General features: G+C 38.1%; 1 protein-coding gene across 5 annotated transcripts in view; it reads right to left on the bottom strand.

Annotated features, from left to right (window-relative positions):
- ENPP1 (ectonucleotide pyrophosphatase/phosphodiesterase 1) overlaps window positions 1-13,414 on the bottom strand; it is a 58,573-nt gene that overhangs the window by 26,001 nt on the left and 19,158 nt on the right. For all 5 annotated transcript variants that reach the window (XM_071549096.1, XM_071549093.1, XM_071549094.1 and 2 more), the window contains 5 exons: window positions 13,246-13,362; window positions 10,174-10,299; window positions 9,943-10,003; window positions 4,880-4,977; window positions 1,269-1,348 (listed from right to left, as the gene is read on the bottom strand). In XM_071549096.1, coding sequence (XP_071405197.1) covers window positions 1,269-1,348; window positions 4,880-4,977; window positions 9,943-10,003; window positions 10,174-10,299; window positions 13,246-13,362 — 482 coding nt within the window. The remainder of the gene's footprint in view (window positions 1-1,268; window positions 1,349-4,879; window positions 4,978-9,942; window positions 10,004-10,173; window positions 10,300-13,245; window positions 13,363-13,414) is intronic.

Below are 13,414 nucleotides of genomic sequence, written 5' to 3'. Positions count from 1 at the left end.
TAAAGAAAAAGAGCTACACAAACATGTCTTTTAGACAAGTATATCCATGAATACTCTGCATGTGACTTCTACTCCACCAGTACCTTAAGATCCAAATTTTACAGCATCACTTACCACTGCTTCCAAGCCCTACCTTCCAACTCTTAATTGCTTCTCAGTAAGATTAAAAAAAAAAAAAAAAAAAAAAAAAAAAACCAAACAAAACAAAAAAAATAGAGCAACAATTTCCTCTGGGATCAAACTGAAAGACACCCTATGAGTTCACACATTTTTTGTATCTTTAGTACCAAAGACAAAGCAATTACCTATGCTGGACCTCCATTACATGAGCAAAAGTTCTAGCTGGGATAGCCATTACAGGAGAGTGAAAGAAGTGCTCTGGGGTGCCCAGGGGCATCCATTCTTGGGTAGTTTTAGGAGACTTTGTGCTCTGCCTTTAAGCAGACTAGCTCCTTTTTACAATTATAAAGGATACAACATTACCACCCTTAGGACCCCAGCTACTTTTCACAAGAATGGGGAGTTGAGACAAAGCTCTGTCCTATATACCTCACAGGGCTGCAGGGCATGATTAATACCTCTTAGTTGCATATTCAGTCATGGAGACTTGCCAGGATTGCACAATTAAGCATCTCATTCCTGAACCTGTGTTCCTCTCTTACCAAATGTCCTGACAAACTGGAAAAGTAAGACAGAAGGTGCAGATCCTAGTATTTGATTGAATTTTAGTTCCGGCATGATGAAACTAAAACGGCTCTCCTGGATTACAACCCTACATTTGATGTTCAAAACCTTCATTTCTCTTTTGCAAGATCAGCTTTGTGACATTTCTATGCAGGCTTGGGTACAGTCCATCACAGACAGAGTCAACATCAGTGTGATGCTCAGATCTCTCATTTCATACTCTGCATCATGCCAAGATACCTTAAAGAAGTGGAATAAGGGTGCCAATCTAAAGGAGTCAGGCTGCTCCCACTCCAAGAGAATGAGATGCAATTTAGTGGAAATATTTACTCAAATGGGGAGTTATAAAGTGATGTGACCTCCCACTATATGGGAATTCTCACAGCTAGCCTTGGATCTGGCCACTTATAGTGTTATATAATGACTGTCAATCTAAATTATCTAAAGAATAATAGAATTTCCTATTCTGAATGGAAATCCTATTATTTTAATAACCCATCAGAAATATACTATTCCCTTGGAGACAACTTGATAATGAACAGTCTCTTTGGCAGTGGAAACATATAATATATAGGAATTCTTACTGTGACAATGGAGTAATGGTTGGGGAAGGTTTTTGAAGGATACACTGGTCTCATACTGGAAGTGTATGTTCCACATTTCTCTAGAGCAAGGAAGAAAGAAAATCAGAAAAATTACAGAAATAAAAATCTTTCAAGTTTCTCTCATGAAGACATATTCCTACTAAAAAAAATTAAAAGAAAGATATATTTCCAGAGAGTTTTCATTCTTCAGAACTGTGGGCTTAGTTTTTCTTTCCACATTCACTTGCAAGTTGACAAATAGCTATTAACATGAATTTTTATATTCCTAATAACTGACTGAAATGGTCACATAAGCAAAACCTACAGTCTTTGTGAAAAGCATACACAGATAAGAATGAATAATCAAAGAAATCACACACTCCAAAGTTGCCCTGGTATTCATTAAGTGCAGACTGCAGTTTGAGACCAGCCGGCTACTTCACCCTGGGTGCATCCAGAGATGTGGCCACTGGCACAATGGTACTCTGGCTCTCACAGTCACCTCTCAAATAACTACTTATTTTGCAGTCTCATTTTTTGGTTTTGGGACTTTTAAAACAAAAAAGTAAGCTCTTATTTTAGGATAAATTTCAAAGTTTTATCTTGATATAAAAATCACATGGTTGTAAGGAGATTAGTATTTGCTAGTATGAAGAGTAATTAGCCACGCCAAAAAAATTGAGAAAATCTTATTTAAGGGGCCTAAATTTCCACCGGCAAATGTATGGGCCCTGATTCTGAGAAAGAAAGAAGAAAGAAAAGAAAAATCTTTCATTCACAACTTAAAATTTGCTATGTGATAACCAAAACTGCTTCAACAGATGCTAAAGAGCCAAAAGTAAAGACTCCATAGAAAAAACACCACTGGGTCATCTTCACTGTCATTCTGGGTAATAAAAATAATATAAATAGAAGAGAAATGAAAGGCTTAATAACATAAAAAGTGTTGCATCAAGGCACTTTGACTCATTTTATTAGATTTCTCTTGAAATAATAAATTTGAGCTAATCAAGATAAAAATAAATCTCAAGTCACATAGACATCCCCTCCCAGATTTTCACTCTGTAGCAACAAATCATCACTTGTACCTTTTATACTACTGTAACACATTTAACTCATTTCAACCATTTCCAAGTCGTGTTGTTGAGGCTGTTTTCCAAAATCAGTTTTTTTAGTGTGACTGGATGGAGAGGTGTTTTTTTGTTTTGGTTTGGTTTATGTTTTGGTGGGATTTTGTGGTTTTGGTTGTTTTTGGTTTAGTTTTTTAAATATGAGAAAAATACATGTAGAAAGTTCTTGCCAGAAATCCTAGGGGGTTTTTGCTGGGACTCTCCTTAAAACTTATCTATTCTTTTTGGCTTGTTGCCTTAGTTAGACAATTTAAGATAAAAGGATGATTTATCTAGAACTTGCAATATCACAGCACAGAACCATGTGAAAATGTCTTCTCTGAACCCCATGAACACAGTGAGGCTATGCCTGAGTTCACTAAAACCCCTCAGCTCCATGCTGAATTGCCCACCTTTCAGCAGGTGGCACAGTGAGCAAGTATATAGTAAAACTTGCTAAAAGTGATATTATGATATTTTCTTCCAAGCATCTAGTCTAACAGATTTTTCCAAGGAGACATCAGAATATCACTGTAGGCATGGATGAATGAACAATATCAGATAATGGCAATATTTTTATCAATCAGAATGCTGAACTCATCACATGCTTTCAAGAGAAAATCCAGGTATTTAACATGATCCTGATTTAATTAAGAACCAGGCAACCTGATAAGTGACTTAATGTAAGTAGCTGTAACTGTTTTCTAAATGCCATCATTCATAAACTGTCTCTTTTTGAAAATTTAATAGTCCTATAAATGGATAACTACAGACTTCAAAAAGATTTAATATAAATTTCATCAATAGTCAAGCAATTTGTTGATAATTGTTACCTATCTACACAGAGGAATAGATTTCATTACTCTTTCCTGAGCAGTTAAATCCTGTAGGAATGTTTACTCACTCCTTAAAAAGTTTATTTTCACAATATGACTGTTTCCACCATTTTTTGTGCCTAGACACATGGAACATGAAGCACAGAGATTTGAAGACACAAGCCCTCAGAGTGTCATTTGATATACACCTTACTGACACCAATTTTCATTCACAAGACTATTTTTCTCTTACTGAAGAAAATTTGCCTTATCTAAGCATTCCACCCACCACTTTACTACGAGGGGGAAAAGGAGGAAGCTGAAGATCCTGCAGTATATTGTATTATAAAGCCTTCTACCATATTATCATATCGCTGTGTAGTAAACATAATGCAGAAATAACATTTCTTCCCAGACTATTCCTTATTTTCTGAGGTCTAAATTTTGTATTATTAGGCATTCTGATATTAGCATCCTTTAAAAATATAAGTTTTGACCCTCAGAAAATCTATAGTTCTGGAGAATTGAAGTGACTTCGACAAAGATAGTAAGATACTCATATTTCTTAGTGGTCAGAATTTATCATGGGTTCAGTGCACAGAGAAGTACAAGATTATTATAGAAGTCAATGAGAGAAGTCACACTGTAGCCTATCGAGACCAAAGAACGAAGAAACTTTACACATGAAAGTGGATATCACAGACTGGAAATCCTCAGATGCTTTGTGGCACTGCTTTTGCGTATCTCAGGGAGAGCTATAATAATTTGTAATAGCCAGCCTCTCCTAGCAATACCTAAGAAGATCTAAATTTTTTATAACTGCATCTAATGAAAACTTTTCAAATGCCTCACTTTATTCTAAAATGGAAAAAAAAAAGAAAAACAAAACAAAACAAAAACCCCTCAAATATATCTGTGAATTTTTATCCTCTGAAAGATGTCAAGTTGTAACAACCACTCTATAAAAAAGCAAGTATTTTTATGGATTTATTTTTAGTCAAACTGAAACCAGGCACTCCAGGTAGTAATTTATGAAGTCAAGAAGATAGACATTTTTCAGACAAGAAATACCATCAGTTCTTTACAGACCACAGCCAAAACAGAAACAAGAAAAGTTACTTAGGCACTACAAAACTAAGACACTACAAATTGTAGGGAATAAACATGTACTTGTAAGGCTCTCATTTCTTCTGGAAATGTTAGTTAAATGAAGGTTTTCTTGGATTCATCACATTTCTACTAGCCCTTCTATATCATCTGTTCTTAATATCTTCCTTCCTTGTCTTCTTTTTCAAATATAATGAAATGTTTTCTACTTTGCTTTCCATTTTCCAAAGTCATTCCATCTAAATATGAGATGATATGCATTGTAGAGTAAAAGGGGTCTATTTCTATATTGAAGAAATACAGTAAGCTCACAGCAAAAAACATCCACCTCCTAAATGTAACAGGGGCCACCTAATAATTGATAAGATTTCATCAAAAATCCGAAGGGCCCATTCCTCATGTCCTCTCTCTGCCCTTACACTCTCCCACACCTCAAGTCTGGTATGCATGGTTGTTTTTTAGGGCAACTACTTCCATATCCATGGAAGAAGAGTGAGGATATTAAACAGTAAGAATAGATGCATCTATGAATTTTTCAGGTAAGACATCATAATATTTCTTAGGCAAATAAACTACTCACGTAATTTGCTAATAACAGGTAGAAGTCCACCCCAAGTCTGCAAATATTCTGCTCTGAAGCCATCCAATGAAAATAGTAGCAGTGGAGACTTGGTAAATCTGAACAAACAGAAATTGAATATTAAAGACAGACTCTGAGAAATAATTTCCTATCACTTATTTCAAGAAAGTTTCCCCCAAATAGCTGGAATGTTCATTACGGGACTATAAACCAGACCAAGGAAGTAAATTCTCCTAAGCAGGAAGGTTTGCAGGCTGGCAGAGTGGTCACCAGACAAGCCATCCAGTCCCCCTGCTTTCAGGCTGGTGTAGCAACCCTGCCTAAAGACTGAGAAATTGCAGTAGGGCATGTACAGAAAAGTCATGACAAGATCTGATTTCAAACAGAGCCATAAAATGAGAAACTCAAGTTCCAACTAGTGGGTTTGATACCCCTTATCTTGAAATCAGTCCCACTGGAACAACGTTCAGCCCTTCTAACCACACTTTCTCACCCCAAGGTAAGAGCAGGCAAAGAAATAAGGCAATATGAAGTCCTGAGTTTCCTTTATTCACTTTACTCCTGAACAACTTGTAATCCATCTTAAAAAAAAAAAAAGAAAAAAGAAAAAAAGAATTTTTTAATATATACAGTGCACAAAACTGTAAGCAAGTCTAATGTACATGGGATGTTAAATCAGCAACTGTAACACACATTTTTCCTTTCATCTTACAAAGATTATTCAACCAAGAACTTGCTTTCTATACCAGAAGTACTGCTAATATCCAAACACAACAATGTGACCCTGAGACTGGAAATACTGTTAACAGTATTTCTGTCTGGAACTTGACAGACAAATTCAGAAACTGATTTCACTGGAACATGCTAAAATAAAGTCTCCCTTTCCAGTCTCCACAGGACCTATGTTTTCCAGTCTTGACTTGTTCCCAGCTTTAACCCTGTTCAAACAATTTCTCTCCAACTGTAAGTACTTAAAACATTGCATCACAGACAGGAATAGTCATCAGTAACTTCTTCCTTGAAAACATACCCTGTGTTTGACCTATAGATAAGAGGGCACATGAGACAAAAAAAACCAAAACCAAAACAACACAAACCACTACAGCACAGCAATAACTACTGATAATACAAATTCTCGTAAAACAATTTTATATACTTTACATGTTAGTTGCAAGCTCATGTTTCCTTTGCATGACAGCAAACTGCAAAATGAAATTTTTTTTAACCTTGTTGCTCTTTAGTTTTGCAAAATAAAACAGTGAGGATAGAAGACAAGTATTATTTATAAAGTGTTGACAATTTCTTTAATGTGGTACTCCACAAAAAATCCAAACAGTCATTTACAAGTGAAACATCTATAAGCCTTATATCAGTCAAACAAATGTGACTATATTAATCTAAAAATTAGTCAGGCAACCAAAACACGTCTATTCTAAGAAAATCTTCACTGACAGTTTGGACAACAGGTAACCCAAAAGGATTTCATTAGTCAGAACCATTACATAGCCTACCCTACACCCCACACAGAATAAAACATTTAGATACATTTCTAAGAGTTATGTTTGTATCCTGGTTTTTAATTTATATGGCACACTTAGCATCACCTTCAGAAAAATCTAGTAGGGGCAACTAGCTGGGAACTAGAAATGAATGGTTTTCAGCCCAAGACTAAAGCCCTTGGGCTTTCGTAGGGAAACTATGTACCACCCCTGCCCATAATGCAAGTATTTTTGGCACCACAGGTTCTGATCTCTGCACCTTTTGCAAATACCTTCCCCATGCCCCTCCTTGGTCAATAAATTGATTCACTCAAGCGCAGAGATCTAAAAATCTTCATTGCAAAGTTCCCTGCAATAAAAGATGAACTTTGAGGTAAAGACCGTTCAATATTACTTACAAACAATTCTAACTTTAAAAAAACCACAGAAAACCCCACCAAATTTGAAACAACTCCTTAGAAAGGGACTTTACGCAACTGTTTCTGGTTTGGCATTTACAAGTAAACCAGCTCTTAAGTACATGTTTTGGTTGTCTGCAAATCTATCTACTGACCCCTTCGCACATGTAAAATTAAACTTGGCAAAATAGAACATTGCCACAATGAGGCAGCTGGTCATTTCACTCCTCATATACTCTACACATGCCAAAACTCATATAGTTAGTGATCTACCCTGGTGCTCAGGAAAGTAAAGCATGACAGAACACGTGTAACTATCCTCTTTGGAACAGCTTCAATAAAATCCCCAGAAAAACTGACTTGAGCTCAATTCTGAGGTATATCAGTGACCTCCATGACTTTTTCCAAGATTGTACTTGCTACTTCAGAAGTGTGCTACCATGAGCAAGCAACCTGGGATGCTCAAGTTTTGGTCCTGCCAGTGATTCATACTGGCTGTGTCCAAAGAGTATGACAAGCATGTTTCACAGCTCTTGAAAAATAGGTATAGCAGTCACATCCTGACTCCAAACTGAAGGAAATGCAGTAGCAATTATTCCCTCCTATAAACTGGCCACTGTGGAAACACAATGCAGGCACCACAGGCTTTCCGTGGTCTAGTAGGTTCACCAGGCTGGATGATCAAGAGCCCAGAACCACAGAATACATTGCCAAGCTGACCTGCCTAACTGCAGGCAGGTTAGGCCATAATTAAAAGAAAAATAAAGAAAATAAAACAGAAAAGGAAAGAAGGTCCCTTTGAAAATCCTAACATACTACACAGAAAACTTCCTATCCCACACACACACTACAGTCTACATACAGCCATAAAAGCATAGAAACGAAAGCTTTCTTTTCTACTAATTGTACATAATGCCACAAAAGGAGGCACAATAGCAATCTTCAAATATACAGAGATCAGTAAAGAGGAAAGGAATCAGCTGTGCTTCCAGCATAACAAAGATGGAACAAACACTAATAGGCTTAAAGTACAGCAAAAGACATCAGGAGAAAAAGACAGCAAAAGGCTATCAGCAAAGCCATCTAGCTAAGCACTAGGATAAACTGCTTAAGAAGGTTTGAATTCTCAAAGCGCTATTTCACTCCTAGAACAGTGGGAAGGACTAGATCACTCCTAAGATCTTAACAGCTCAGTAACTTTATAACCCTATTAAATAACATACAACCTAAACTTGGAAAGACTTAAGTGTGTACTTAATTCTAAGCAGTTGACAAGTCTCCTTGGTCAGTGGGATTTCTCAGATTAGGCATCTCATTGAGCACTTTGTCTTTTGCCTATTCTGCACTACAAGAACAAATCCAGCTGAAATGAAAGCAGAATAAAACCAGAAATTTGAACCCACACAACATGCTGTATTAATATGCACAGAGTCAGAATTGATATCCTGAGGTCTCAAAATAAGCACTGTGCTGAAGTCACCCGCCCTCCTGCCTACCACACCATAGGAAGAAGTAGATTGTTTACAGAGTTGGTAGTTTTGGGAGAGGTTTTGTGTGCTATTAGTCTGAGATGAGCTGCCAGTCAACACTGTTTGATTCAACTTTGACCACACATCACCCTTTCCTGGGCTGGGTCTTATTGCAACACTTTTGGGTTTGCCAGGATTGAAACAATTTTAGTCAAATAACTACGTATCTCTTTCATACACTGAACAGGAAAATAACAAATAAACCCTAAAAAACAAGTTAACCAACAGGAGCTGCCCTATTGCATTTACGTCACTAACTCTGTGAATCTGTAGAAGGCTCTTGCTTGTTTACCAGCCTTTCTGGGGCAATGCTTCCTAACCTTGCATTAGGGAAATCAGCATCCTGGAGTCAGTTCCCATATGCAGTCCCAAATGGCCCCTGAGCTCACAACAAGAGTTAATGACAAAAGCTTCAAGGATCACCTAGCTCTCACCTTTCTACATAAGGGGTTATTGGGAACTGGCCATTTTCTGTCCTAGTGAAAATTCTGAAGGGTTAGCATTTGTTACTGCTCTGAATCAGAATAAAAAGTACTCCACTGGTACGAAATACTTTGAAAGGAAATGTATTTTGTTTGAAAGTATTATAACTCCAGTGAATAAATACAGGATTTAAACATCTTACGTCAAAAAAGTAATGACGTAAGAACAAAATAAGATATTTTTACTTTACTAGAAATATCTCCAACACACCATAACTTCAAAATCAAAATGGGTCTGATTTTTTAGTACTTGTCAAGAGGTTTTTAATACTATAGTCAAGAACACAATTGAACTCAACTTATCCCATAACATATTTACCAACTATTTACCAGTGGAACACATTTTAATCAAGAACATTTAACTCACTTCTATTAATAGCTAAGACAAACAATCATAGTTTATATTCAACTTTAGCTATAAAGTTAATTTGAAGATCTCACAGCAAAAACAGTACAAGAAATGCAGGGGTTTTTTTCCTGGCTGGTACTTTTGCACTATTTGAGCTTGAGTGCTGATGCCATAAACCACAAGTCATTCCTCAGGCAGTGTATACATAACTTACAGGAATGGGCCCAATGTGGAGCTGAGCCAGAGAAGACAAGGAACCCATGGCATTTTACACTTTCTAAAGCAAGTAGCTCAGACAGCTTGAAAGTAATGTTGTCCCACTGATGGTGAAGCTGGAACAGCGATCTGCCCACATTTTGCAGTTCTGGGGCTGTTAAACGCATGCGAAGAGAGGTCTTTAGAGGTGACCAGGGAGAGAAGGCAGTCTGAAAAGCCTGAGATTGCTGGATAGGTCTCAAAATATTTGGCATAGTGGGTAGTGAAACACATGTAGATCAATAATAAGCCTGGCAACAAAGCAAAGTTGCCCAGAGCACGCACATTGGTGAGACACAGCTGGGTTGAGGAATGGGCATGTCTTGCAAGTAAAGCAAGTGCTGGGATACACAAGTGCTGCTGGCATAGAGAAACTTGATGTTAGTAAGAACAACAAATGCTGGCTGAACAGGTGTCCTTCTCTGTCTGGCAGCTTCTCTTACTATAGATAAGAAAGGTAAGCGGATTCCAGAAAGGCACAGCAGGGAAAACAATCTCAAAAATTAAATGCAAGCAAAGAGCAGAGCTATGCAAATATACAATTTCCTCACCCTTTCGGACACTGAGGTTCAGTAATGTCCTCACACTCTTCTTCAAACCAGCTTGCCTCTCCTTAAAACAGATGAGTTAATTTTATTTTTTTAAGACAGTACATTCTTATTGATAAATGCAGGGGGGTTTTTTTTCATTTTACTGGATGCTTTTAAAGTCAGTATGTCCTTGCTCCTTTCATGCAACTATGGGTACATATGAAAGACTAGGAATTTCTTGAGAATACTTACCTCTACAAACAGCTTGATAATTGACACAGCAATCTTTGTTTTCAATGCAGTCATCTGAACATGAGCAATGATATTCTGGTCGCCTCTTCTCTCCACACCTGAATTTATTGCAGGTCCATATGTGCCCTAAAAAATCAGATGAGAGATAGGAACATCACAATTATTAATAATACTGAAAGTGCAGAACTAATAAACCAAGTGTAAAGTTGGGTCTCAAGTGTCTACTCACTAAAAAACAGTCCTGAGTTATCTCATTCATGCACAGTATTGCAAACTTTGGCACTTCAGAAAACAAAAACCCCCATGGCTAAATAATCCAAGAGCATAGCCATCTATATACAGTTATGCAGCATATGGTTGTAAGTATCATGGATCAGAAAGAATCTTTTTTTACTGATTTCCTTAAATATGATAATTTATGCGGCTTTTGTCTGGTAAACACATACTATAAACAAATTCCCAAACAGCTGCTCCATAGAACCCCTAAACGTGAGTCTGAATTTCAAATGCCTAGAAAACACTGAGCAGCATCAACTTATTCTGACTTCCACTGAAGTTGCAATGGATTTTACCAGTCGCCATCATGCACTCCAGCCTTGTTCAGCACCTCTTAGGCACAGGCATCACTTCCACTATTTGAGACTCTACAGATAAGCTCACACGAAGACTTACTGATTTCAGCTTCACTACAGATCTTAGTAGAGGTTCTGTTTTTCCTGAACTATATTGATTTTGCTGAATGCCGTAATTCAATACATTGTATCATTTGAAGACCTGGGGTCCTGGTTAATACCAGTTGAATATGAGTCAGCAGTGCCTTGGCAGCCAGGAGGGCCAACCGTGTCCTGGGGGGCATCAAGCACAGCATCGCCAGCTGGTTGAGGGAGGGGATTGCCCTGCTCTGGTCTGCACTGGGGCAGCCTCACCTTGAATATTGTGTGCAGTTCTGGGCACCATGATATAAGAAAGATATTAAGCTCTTAGAGTGTGTCCAAAGAAGGGGAACAAATATGGTGAAGGGCCTTGAGGGGAAGGTTTATGAGGAGCAGCTGAGGTCATTTGGTCTGTTCAGGATGGAGAAGAGGAGACTGAGGAGAAATTTTATTATCGTCTTCAATATCCTCACAAGAGCAAGCAGAGAGGCAGGTACTGATCTCTTCACTCTCGAGACCAGTAACAGGACTTGAAGAAACAGCATGAAATTGTGTCAGAGGAGGTTTAGGTTAGGTATCAGGACAAGGTTTTACATTCAAAGGGTGACTGGGCACTGGAACAGGCTCCCCAGGGAAGTGGTCACAGCACCAAGTGGGTCTGAGTTCAAGAAGCATTTGGACAATGCTTTTAGGCACATGGTGGGATTCTCGGGGTGTCCCAGCCAGCACAGCCAGGAGTTGGACTCCATGATCCTCATGGGACCCTAACTCAGCATATTCTACAATGGTATGATTTTGTTATCAGTTGTAAACACAAATACATCCTTTACATTCAGTATGGATAAGCATGAATTAATTTACCAGTTGAGTGAATACTTAAGTGAAGCTCTTAGAGATGTGGAAGCCAAATCTGAGTGTTTGTAACAGGACTCAACAATCTTCATACACGGCTAGCAATTACAAATCCCCAAAAGCATTGTCTGGAGGTTAATCTCATTTCAGGATACTGAACTTCAGTAACTCCACTAATATCAATATATCTTTACTTTTGTGAGAGATAGTGGTTACAGTTACACAATACTATTGGGAAACTAGAATTTGATTATCCACTGATGTTAAGGCTAATTTTTTAAAAAAATCAATTCATTCCCATTTTTAGTGCTAAGGCAAACTCTCCAATTTTTTTTTTTAAAGAATTTTTTAAATTGGGGGAAAGTGATGTAATGAAACAGATAGGAGAGTAAACACCATGCAACTCTATATATATATATATACATACACATATATATATCTCAACTATATTTGCAACTTGATATATATTAACAAAAATCTTCAGGCAAATTAGATGACCTTTGAATAACAGTCTGTTGAAGCAAGGATTTGACCTTAGTTTGATCATTTGGTTTTCAAAGTCAACACCGGAATTTGAAATTTATCAAAGTAATCTCACCAAGAAATTAATCAAATACATGTAAAGAGGAGCAAGAAGAAAAATATTTATCTCAAAAGAATGCTGCATTTGAAGCATTAAGGCAAAATCAAAGTAGAGACATGAATCAAGTTCTATCCTTAGTGTTCTACCCACAGTAACATCTTTCCCCCTAAAATTTCTTCAAGATATTTGTCACACCTTTTTCTGTCTGACCTTTTCTTTCTGGCAAATCATGATAACTGCTTCTCATTTCATAATCCTTCTCCACCAGTGCAATCTGTTTTGTCATCCTGTCTTGATTCATGCTCATGACCCTTGCTTCACACTCAAGCTCAGGAGTAACAAGGCAGGGGACCTGAACAGCTGGGTAAGGAGAGATGGCAGCTTTCACAGAGCTGCTCCATCCTTCCCCTTTTTCATGCAGGCAATGACAGAAAAGTACAATATGCAGAATGCACTTCTATTCCAGGCTTGCCTGAAAATGTAGGAGTTGTCCCTGATGCCAGGGACAATGCCAGTCACTGTTCTCTCACCACCAGACAAAGAACAAAGTGTTGGCTGAGACCTCAAGCTGCAGTTGTTCCTCCTCTTTCCAAGGGGGAGGGCAGCAGCAGTCTAATTCAGCCTCTCTCCTTACAGGAGAGCTAAAGGACTGACCCTACAGTAGCTGTCAGCTCCTATGTAGTCCAACTGGGTGAAATATAAGCTTTGTCTTTGTAAAACAGCAGCTGTGTCAGAGCCCTGATGTTTCCACAAGAGTCCCCAGCACCACCATCACCACTGCAACTCCACCCAGAAATGCAATGAATGGAAGGAGTACAAAGAGGAGACCACTGGCATCAGAACCACTTTGCTGTTCAGTAGCCCCTCCTTTGCACTCACAGCCCACCTGAAAGAAGTCCTGACCACAGCAGTACTCACATATTCTAAGCTGTGTCTTGTCACAGAACAGGCAGGATTGCTCCCACAGCTTTTTTTCATCCTTACCTGGTTGTATACATGTTTCCTGGTAATCCAAGCAGCAGTTTCCAAGCTTGACGCAATCTTTATCACAACGGCAGCTTCCAAAGGTCCTTTCAAAGCAACGACCTTTGCAGGTTTTCACTGTAATATTGGATAGTATTAGATGTCAGTGGCTGAGCCCAAATTAGTCAGT

The sequence above is a fragment of the Pithys albifrons genome, chromosome 2 (assembly GCF_047495875.1).
Source record: "Pithys albifrons albifrons isolate INPA30051 chromosome 2, PitAlb_v1, whole genome shotgun sequence".
Lineage (NCBI taxonomy): Eukaryota > Metazoa > Chordata > Aves > Passeriformes > Thamnophilidae > Pithys > Pithys albifrons.
The sequence above is the reverse complement of the archived record's forward strand: the minus strand, read 5'-3'. Positions and strand labels throughout refer to the sequence as shown.